Source organism: Condylura cristata, unplaced genomic scaffold (assembly GCF_000260355.1).
Source record: "Condylura cristata isolate star-nosed mole 26May11 unplaced genomic scaffold, ConCri1.0 scaffold00002, whole genome shotgun sequence".
Taxonomy (NCBI): Eukaryota; Metazoa; Chordata; class Mammalia; order Eulipotyphla; family Talpidae; genus Condylura; species Condylura cristata.
The window spans coordinates 1204484-1214690 of NW_004567103.1; the positions used below are offsets into that span (position 1 = coordinate 1204484).

At 63.8% G+C, this 10207-nt stretch overlaps 1 protein-coding gene across 1 annotated transcript in view; it reads right to left on the reverse strand.

Moving 5' to 3' along the window:
• AGAP1 (ArfGAP with GTPase domain, ankyrin repeat and PH domain 1) overlaps window positions 1-10207 on the reverse strand; it is a 252155-nt gene that overhangs the window by 132742 nt on the left and 109206 nt on the right. Inside the window, exons 10-12 of the mRNA XM_012725166.1 lie at window positions 2389-2529; window positions 1636-1740; window positions 994-1059 (exon numbers count right to left, since the gene is read on the reverse strand). Coding sequence (XP_012580620.1) covers window positions 994-1059; window positions 1636-1740; window positions 2389-2529 — 312 coding nt within the window. The remainder of the gene's footprint in view (window positions 1-993; window positions 1060-1635; window positions 1741-2388; window positions 2530-10207) is intronic.

The following is a 10207-nucleotide window of genomic DNA, read 5'->3' on the forward strand; positions in this document are numbered from 1 at the left end:
CCCTCAGCACACGGGCCGGCAGGAGCGCCTGCCACGCACAGGTGCGGAGACCCCACGGTCGAGAAACCCTTGAGCCTTTCTCAAGGAGTGACAGCTGTTTGGGCCGGCCCCTCTCGGGGTTCCCAGGGCGGAGAGGGCTGCAGGCGCTGTCAGGGCAGCGCAGACCTACGTGGCGGCCGGTGACGGAGACACATCACGGAACCAGAGGCGGGCCGTGGGCAGGCTTCCCCGACACGCGACCTCCTGTGGCATCAAGGCAGGTGGCCGGTGGCCACACGCCCACTGCTGCCCTGTGCCGCCAGGTGTCTGGAGACCACCCAGCGAGCGTGTCCTGGGCGGTGGAGTGGAGATGACCCGGCTCTTCGGCCATGTCCAGACTCACCGGCTGTGCTCTGTCCAGAGGGCAGCGATGTCAGCTCAAACAGCCACACGTGTGTGAGCTCCTAAGTCGCCCCCAAGTGAAGCCTGAGTCCTGGCGCGGGCAGCCCCGAGACACCGTCCGGGCTGAACGCAAAGAGCGTGCGATGCGAGGGTGCGGACGAGGGGTGCGGCTCCCTAAAAGCTTCAGGCAGGAGGGACCCAGAGACAACACCTGGCGCTCACGCCCCTCCAAACCCTCACCACAGCCTGGCTGTGAAAAAGCTACAAAGCTCCACCTCTTCACCACTCGTCCTTCAAGGCCGCTGGACCAAGCCGCTGCTGGCCCAGGAGGCTGGCACCAAGGCCCTGGGCCAGAGCCACCTCGGCTCCCGCGGCCGGGCGCCGCCCAGCGCCCTGCACCCCAGGGCCACCTGCGCGGTCAGAGTCTTTACCAGCAGACGCGTGCCTAGAGCGAGCCGAACCGGCGCCCCTGTGGGCGTCCCCCGGAAACGTCTGCAGACGTTCTCCGGGGCCAGCGGGGGTGAGAGCTCCCATGGGAACGGCCGGACACTGTCCCTGCACGGGAGCTGCCCTTGGTCTCGTCAGTAGGGTCCGACTGGAAGGGATTCTGACCACCTGCTCTAACGGGGTCAGCAGGCTGAAGGCCAGTGGCTGGGTGGCCCCCGCTGAGGGCTGGTACTGGGGAGACAACAGTGCCGGGTGCAAGACGGGTCTCGACTCAGCTCTGGGGGACCGTGATGAAGTCCTGGCTCTGGAGACCCCCTGGAGGGCAACATACCTCTAGCGCTCAAATAACCCCAAGCTGACCAGCCACTCCTCAGGGCCACACAGAACATGCAGCTGAAAGGCCGACCCGGGGCAAGATGGGGGGACTGGACAGCAGCAGGTGGGGTTGTGAGTCTCCTGCTGTCTGACCGGCTCTGAAGGTGAAGCCATCGTTTTGAGAGAAGGCGGGGACGGTGGCTCACCCCAGCAAGCCGATGACCCTGCAAGGGGCCTCACGAGAGTAGCGTATCAGGGGAGGGACACATGGGTTCAGAGACTGTACTCAGGCAGAACAGGGCCTCACGGAACATCAGGGTCTTGGAAATGGCAACGCAGCGTGACCCAGAGAATGGAATGTAACCCTGAGGAGCATCATGTCGTTCGATGCTGATGGGACTGGTTCTTCCGCCCTCAACATCCTAACCACAAGGTGGCATCCACATGGGTATTTCTTAAGTTGCTGCATTTGCTTAATCTTAAATGCCTTACGTGCGAACTGATACTGGCTACGTGGTGTCTCTTCTGAACCAGCACCTCACAGTAATTATGCTCTACCCACAACTGCACGGGTGTTTTCAGGGCCACGCTCCGAGTCTGCAGGGAAGACCCCTGTGCACTGGCAGGAGATCAAGTGACGGCCCCTTCCCACGAACCTGGCCTCAGGCACTCAAAGCCATCAAGACGCAGATACTTTCAACCTAGGAAGCGGCGAGCGTGGCTTCTGCCACAGGAAAATGAACAGGGAAGTGTAACATGAGGCCAGAGAATTGTTATTTTTAATAGTACAAATAATGCAAAATGAGTCTGTTTGCCAAACGTCCAGTGTGGAGAGGCTTCTACAGCAATGAGAGCACATCTGCACGACGAATATTATATAGCCATGAAAAATGACGGCGAGCAAGTGCCAGCCCTGCGGACGGGGGGCCTAGTGGTGCTTCGGGAAGCAGCCACATGCTGGCTTCCAAAGCAACTGCTCCATTGACTCAATTTTTAGATCCATGTTCTCTTCTTTCTCCTTGACTACCTGCTCCAGTCTGCCTACTCTCAAAGTTCTACCTCATCCACGCATGTGTTACTGTAATTCAAGACTCCAGAGCCACAGAGGGATGTTGGGGTGGCGGAGAGAGACATGGTCTTAAGGGCTGCGAGGGGCCTACTATTAATGTCACGATGGGGAGGGGACATGGCTGCGACTTCGGCCGCGAGCCTGTCAGGGTGCCCCGCCCCCGCCCCAGTTCACACCGTGTCTGTGCGGCCGCGCCCCGGGGTGACACTCACGTGCAGGCTGGGGTGGTAGGTGAGCAGCCCGTTGTCGCACAGGGTCACGTACTTCTTCTTCCACTCCTTGTTCAGGGACTTGCCGCTGCGCTTCAGCAGGATGCCCTGGGGGAGAGAGGCCAGGTGAGTTCTGAGGGCTGAAGCCGGAGCACCGGATGCCAACCCTTGTGGCTTTATTTTTTTCATTTTATTGCTTTAAAACACATTTTTTAAAAAAAAAAATGATAATAGTTTATTTTCCCATCATTTTGTGCTTATTTCCATCTCAATTGTCATCCCCGTGGGCTTCGCACCACCCATTCACCCGTGTGCCATCACCACAGACCTGTACACTCCCCCGCCCCATTTTTGATCCCATTTCCCACTCCACCCCTGTAAAATGCCTCCCCGCCACTGCCCCCCCACCCCGGTCCTTTACACTCCTGCTATGAGTGAAACTATCTGGTATTTTTCCTTTTCTGTCTGCCTTATTTCACTAAGCATGACCTCTTCCAGCTCCATCCATGTTGCTGTAAAAAGCATGCGTTTATCCTTTTTGACCGCTGAGTAATATTCCATCATATCTATGTACCACACTTTTTAACCCAGTCATCTACTTTTGGGCATTTAGGCTGTTTCCACATCCTTCCTATTGTAAATAAAGCAGCAATGAATATGGGGGTGCAGATGTCTTTTTGAATCAGTGTTTTTGTGTCTTTTGGGTAGATACCTAGGCGTGGGATTGCTGGGTCGTAGGGAAGCTCCATGTTTAGCAGTTTGAGGAACCTCCAAACAGTTTTCCATAGTGGTTGTACTAGTTTGCATCCCACCAGCAGTGCAGGAGAGTTCCTTTCTCTCCACTTCCTCGCCAACATGTGTTGTTGCTAGTTGTCGAACACTTGTGTTTTATCTTAAAATAGAAATGGCAGGTCTGTTCTGCTTGTTCTGCGCCCCCACTCTGTCTCTGGTGATTCCTCTCACACACTCCCTGCCCCACGCCTGGCCTGTACCCCAGTTCGTGTATGCATAAATAAGTAAATCTTAAAAAAAAAAATAGAGAGGCAGGTCTGTACCCCGGTGGCAGGGATTTTCCACCTTCATGCAGACAGCAGGCCGGCCGGCCACATCTCAGGTGTGAGGACGGCTCCTGGGCTGACCCTGACCGTGCCCGGGGCCTCCCGCCTGCCGACTCCACCGTGAATGTCACGCGGCGGTCAGAGCGCACGAGCCGGCACCCTTCGCCCCGCGATGTCACCGTGACCAGACACTTCACAGCGGCGGCCGGGGGCACGTCCTGGCGAGGCACGTCCTGGCGCTCCGTGAACGGGTTTCGGCGCCCTGCGACGGCCTCGGAGCCGGGGCCCTCGTTTTCCAGCCTAAGCGCAGCACGTTAACTGTTCTCTTACCTTCCGATATTTGCAAATAAGAACACTGTATTAACCATTTTTCATTTCGGATTTCTAATTTATTAAAAATGAAATCCCATTTGCAAACTTAGCAATAGCACTTAATAGATGAATCGTGTATAATTTACTTTAATCCATTTTTAATGAAATCATATTAGGGCTTCTTGAAAGCCATTCAAGATTTGAAGCCCACACACTTCTGACGCATGTTTAATCCAGTTTTCCCTAGATGACTGATGAGAGTCGCGTCTTGCATTAACTCCCGATTCCAGCAAACCTCCTGCCTTGCTCCTACGCTGCTCTAGAGGGAGAAACCGGGGCTCCCTGAGCCGCCACCCCGGGCCCGGACCTGGCATTCCTGCTGTCCTGGCCTGGTCCACCCAGGTCAGGCCCGGCACTGTCCACTCCAGCTGCTGTCCACGCAGTGCAGTGGACATGAGCCGCCTGCGACTGTCCCTGTCTCAAACCACAGGATCCTGCTATGCTGAGAAAGCACCAGGTTGCCCAGGCAGAGGGAAATCCTGACCGCTCCATGGTGCCCGTGGGCATCCTGGGAAATTTCACCTGCAGCCCGCCACCAGCTCCTGATCCTGCCTCCGCCAGCCACGCAACACGAGAAAGACGAAGCAGCAGTTGGAGGCGACCCACAGGTTCAAGCCCAGTGTCACCACCCGCTGTGCGACAACAGTCTTACATTCTGCCCTCCACAACAGCGGGCTAGCAGGCGCTGGGCGCGGGTCGACACCGGAATGCTGCTGTCAGGGGAAGCATTTCAGTCTGAAGCGAGGAGACCCGTGTTCGCGATTTGCAAGACACACGCGCCAGAAGGCTGCCCGCCCGGGGGTGCCGGCACCTGGGCCCAGCGTCCCTAGGCCAGAGGCCAGGCCCGGGGACACGGGCCTCACACCAGCAGGGTGGGGCTGTCCTCTGGGACTCCGTGGACATGCTGCGCTTAACGCGCCACCTTCCCCACCCCGGCGGGACTCGGCCGGCACAAACCTCCTCCCAGCCCTGCGGCGGGCTCGCAGCTTCAGCGGCCACTTAGGGCGCTGCTCGGCCAACCCCAGAGGCCAGCGGGGCCCCGGGGGCTGGGAGTGCTCTGGGCTTCAGAAGCTTGTCCCTCCACTCGAACAAGGCAGGGCGCTGGCTCGGGCAGACCCTCTCCCCGAGGGCCGCGCACTCACCCTTAGGGAGACAGAGGAACCGTCGGGCCAGGCGCAGGGGGCAGCGCTCACCTATCACTGGTACAGGGAAGCGAAACGTCTTGGCCAGCTAAAATAATCTGTAAGAATCGCTGTGCTCCTCAAGCGCGCCCGCAGCCAGGGCCCCTCCGGTGTCCAGGGGCCTCGAGCCTGGGCCCCCCGAGGGCTGCTGGGCAGACAGGCCGCTCCCCGCTGCGGGTGGCCTCGAGCCAGGCCTGCGGCTCAACTGCCAGGTGCGGGCATGTGGGCATGCCCACACGCTGGGGGCAGCGACATGCACGGTGCCCAGGACAAGGGTGGGCAGGGGCAACCTGTCAGCTTATGGGCTGCACCAGGAGTGGCCACGCTCTGCTATCCCTGCCCCAGAGGACTTGGTAAGTCCCCACGATGGTTGAGCCCCCACAGCCACCACTGGGCCTCATGCACCCAGCCCCCCTTCAGAGCACATGCACCCTGAAACCGGGGTGTCCCCTCGCAGGCACCTCTGTGACCTGACTCCCCTCCCGTGACGGTGCAGGGGAGCCACGCACAGCGGGACATGCCCTCACGAGGTGGACACACACCGCCCCGACGTGGGGTTCCGGGAGCCCCAACTCCGTCCCGAGGAAGGGGGGCTGTGACGGGGACTGGCGTAGCCCACCGCAGCCCGACCCGGAGGCTCCAGGGAGGGGCGCTCGGCGTGCTGTAAGCTGGAGAGGCCCAGGCCTGCCAGGCGGGCCCAGGTCCTGGCCGGCGCAGTGTGGGTTTCCTGATGACCGTGTGTCCCCACAAATACGAGGGGCGCCCCGGGAGCTGATGAGCCCAAGCCTGCGCTGCTAGGGGTGCGAGCAGGGGTGGGGGCCAGTAATCAGAGGGAGGCCTGGGAGCAGCTTCTGTGGATCAACAAGCCTTCTGCTGTTCTCCCCCCCCCCCTTTTGGGTTGCATTAATGCTGAATGCTGATTTTCTAAGAGTCTTTGTACCAAGTGAGAATTACAGCATTTCGGAGACTTAAGAGACCCCTGAGGTCCAAATATCCAGGCCTGAATCTGCCAGACAAGTTCGCGTGCAGGCCCGTGTCTGCGTCCCTGGACAGGAGGCCGAGGGCCTGGGCAGCTGGGAGCCCGGGCAGGGGTGCGCTGCCCCAGAGTGGGGTGGTCCCCCGAAGTGCTGGAGGAAGAGTGAGTCACCTGCTGCCCCTGCCCTCAGCTGCAGAGGGGAGCCCAGGCTGCCGCCCTCTGCGCCCATCACTTGCTTCCAAGTGCCAAGAAAAGTGAACAGCTACAGGCTGTTCTTGCAGGCCTCTAGAGGACAGGGGTCCCCACCTGCCGGAGCAGCCAGGACTGTGCCCCCCGAGCCTGAGCCTCAGGCCACAGCTCACTGCCAGCACGTGCGTCTGGCGCGTCCTGCGTGCACCCAGCGTGTCCCCGCACTGCCGGCGTGTCAGCAGGGCCCCCGTGTCCGACAAGGCCAGGCTGGCCCGGGGGGAACAAGGCCCCGGTGGTCCTGGCGGCCCGGCGACCCGCAGTGTCAGCGGCTGCCGACAGACCGCCTCAGACACGCCGGGCCCCGGGGCCGGGCACAGCATTAGGCCCGGGAGCTCGAGGCGATGCGGGCTTCAGAGCTCGGCCGACCCACCCAGCACCCCCGGCCAGCGGGTCCCAAGGGGGTCTGGGGGTCTGCACTCCTCTAGGTTGGTCCAGGCAGCCTCGGGGCACCAGGCCAGGCCAGCGGGGTCCCAACCTCAAAATCTCCCGGCAGCCTCTGTCCTGAGGGGTCTAGGACGCCCTCGGCCTTGGTCATGACCCACCAGGCGACACGCACTTGGGTTTAGGGCAGATGATCAACGGCAGGGGCGGCCGCAGCGACCCTCGGAGCGGGCAGGTCGAGCCAGGAGCGGGCTGGGGTGGGCGGAGGGGACCGACTGAGGGGCTACCTGTCGCCCGGAATGAGGGGCTACCTGTCGCCCCAGGGGTGCCCAGAGCCCGGGCCGGGGTTGGTGACCACTTCCCGCAGGAGCTGCAGACGGCTGCCCGGCCCCTGGGATGGGCGCGAGGTCCGGAGCGGCCTGCAGGCAGAATGGGAGGACACGGTTCCAGGCTGGTGCCACGCTGGCCTGGCTCCGCGGCCGGTTTCTGCAGCCAAGAGGACCCTCAGGGTAAGAACTGGCCTCAGAACAGGGATCCGATGCAGGGGTGCCGGGGTGCGACCTCAGAACAGACCCCGCCACAGCGGCGGTGGCGCCTCTTCTTGAGGGAAGAAGCTTCCAGGGCGGCCCTGCGGTCCTCGGCCGCCCCGTGGCGGGCGGGGAGGGCGGGGGACGGCCCCAGGTGGGCGTGGCTCGCAGAGGGACGGCGCTCAGAGGCGGCCCACGCGCTTCCACAGGGCGCTCCTGGCGGCCGACCAGAGCTGAGAAGGAGTCAGCCTGGGGTGCGGGGCGCGACTGCGCAAGGCAGGAGGCGGCTGAGGCGGCGGTGCAGCGGCCTCACAGGCTGAGTCTCACGGGAAGGGAGGCCGAGCCAGCCGAGGCTGCGAGGCTGGCACCTGCTCGGGCCCAGCACAGGGGGGCAGCAGTGCCCGGCGGGGGCTGAGCACAAACCGCGTGGGGCTGGGATGGCTCTGGGCCTGGGCGTGCGTGCCAGGCATGGGTGCGTGTGTGTGCCAGGCATGGGTGCGTGTGTGTGCCAGGCATGCGTGCATGTGCGTGCCAGGCATAGGTGTGTGTGTGCCAGGCATGCGCGTGGGTGTGTGCCAGGTGTGCGTGCACACGTGTGCCAGGCGTGCGTGCCAGGTGTGTGTGTGTGTACGTGCACGGGCACACGGCATGTGGCTACCTGGCCCTGGAGCGCATGGCCTTCACGTGCCATCTGCCGACCGGCGTGGGCCCAAAGACGACCGCACAGTGGCCGCTCCCCGGGGTTCACCCCCGGGAATCCTCCAGCCTTGGCTCCAACCACCGTGGCACATGCTGGGAACCTCGCCTTCGAACACCGCGGCTCCTGCCTTTGGGCCAGGCCCCGGGGCGGCCGCACAGGGCGTCTGACTCCCTCTGGGGAGATGGTGAGGAGCGAGAGACGCCCTGCGCCCGGGGGCGGGCTCAGACTCCGCCACCCCGGCCGCTCCCCCCAACCCTGCGTCCGTGGGAGCGGTGGGCTGCGGCACTCAGGCTGGGCGGGAAGGCTCCCGCGGGAGGAGTGAGGCTGCCCTGGAGGCTGGCGAGTCCCCGGCTGTCATGAACAGGGACACGCTGACGCTCGCTGCTTCAAGCCCCACGATTCGGACGGGGACAGCGGCTGAACGGGGCGCAGGCCCCCTCGCCAGGAGCCCCGGCCAGAAAGCCGTGCCGCCTTCTCTAACGGCACAGTAAGACCGTCAGGAGCTGGGGAACACCCCAAATACCCCTGGGGCCCTACGTGGCGGGGCCACCAGGGCCTGGCCCACGGGACCAACACCCCGACGCCGGACCCAGGCCGGCGCCGGCTCCTCGGCGTGCGGGAGCTCGGCCCAAGGCGGCGCAGGGCGCGGAGCCGTCTCTGGCCGCCATCTCCGCGTCGTCCCGGCCGCCTGTGCCTGGCCCAGGAGGTCACGGAGCGCCAGAAGCGATGTTAAGCTACAAGCTTTAAGTAACTCACAAAGTTAATGTGATGCAAGTAAGTTCTATCGGAAATCCATCACTCAGGGCTGGCGCGGCCCCCAGCTGTGATAAAACAGCGCTCATAAATTTATATTAAAACCCAGCTCGATAGCAATTATTTACCAACAAAGATCCACGGACGGCGTCAGACACGGGGTCTGCGGCGGGCAGGTCGCCTTGGCTTCTCGTCCCGGGCGGGCCCGGCGGCCCCGGCACTGGCCCTCGCTTTCTAACGACCGAGTTGAAAAAGACGACGCTGCTCCGCAGCTTCAAACGTCCGGCGGGTTCAGAGGCGCTCAGTGTTCTGCTTCTAGGAGCAAAACCGGGCCTGCAGGGGGCTGGCTCTCACTCGCCGGCCCGGCTCATTCCGGCGGGGCCGGTCTGTGGAGCCCCTGCGCCCCCAAGGCCAGCCCGGCGTGCGCCTCGCCGCGGCCACGCACGTCCGTGGCTCCGATCCTGAAGCGGGCGCTTTGTGCCCCGTGCGGAGGCTGATTCCCTCGGCTCGGCCGGACAAAACCGGCAAGTGCAGCTGGGTGGGGGTGCAGGCGGGTGCCGTGAGGCGGCGGGGCGCTCCGGGGAGCCTAGTCCAGGCTCCCATGAAGCCGGCCGCTGGCACAGCTCCCCACGGCGTCCCCTCATCTCCTGAGCGAAAGCTGCCCCTCCCGCACGCCCGTTCCCGCCCACTTGGCGAGGCTGCCTCTGGCCTGTCGGCGGGCGCTTTGCCAGGACAAGCCTGGGCCCGGGGGCAGCAGGCACCCCACGTGGCGCCGAGGGTCAGGTGGGGCCCACTGCCTGCAGCAGGGGAGGGTGCTGCGGCCTGCTGTCCTCCCCTGGCCGGGCAGCAGCAGCGGCCACGGGACTGTGGCCCGTGAGACTCGCTGCCTGGCGCCTCAGAGACGGACCAGAGCCCGCACGGGGCCGTGGGGCGCGGCATGACGCTCTTCAAAACTGGCCAAGTCCTGTCCCCCCACAAAGGCCCGCTTCACCCGTGCGGCCGCCCCATCCGCCCGGTCGACACCGTCCGTCAGCCACGAGTCCCGGCTCGGCGCCTGCGCCCCGGTGACCCGAGCCCGGCGGCCCTTGGGTGCAGGCGGCTGTAAGCGAGGGTGACCCGCCTCGGCACAGCCTGCACCCGTGCGCGCAAACGGGTCTGCACGGAGCCATCCTGGCCGGGCAAGGCCGGTACCCAACGTCCACGTGTCCCAGACAGGGGGGCTGCGTTGCCCTGCGAGTGGGAGCGAGCGACACCCCAGCAGCCACGGCAGGAGCACCAGCGCGGGCGGCCACGACCCCGAGGTGCCCTGACGCCCCAGGGCCGGGCTGCGGCCTCGGTCTCCCCGGGGGCGCCGACTCCAGCCGCAGGTCGCCCGTCGGGCGCTCTGGAGGGCTCAGGGCCTTCGTCTCCAGAATCCAAACCCCAGATCTGCAGACTAACTAGGGACGCTGTTTCCACGCCGTGACAGAGTTAGGGGAGGCTGTCCTGAAGGAACCCCGCAGCCTGCGGACCCCACCCCCGCTCCGGTGACTGGACCCCTCCTTTCCCCACCCCTGCTTCAGTGACTGAGCACCCCCCCCCCGCTCCAG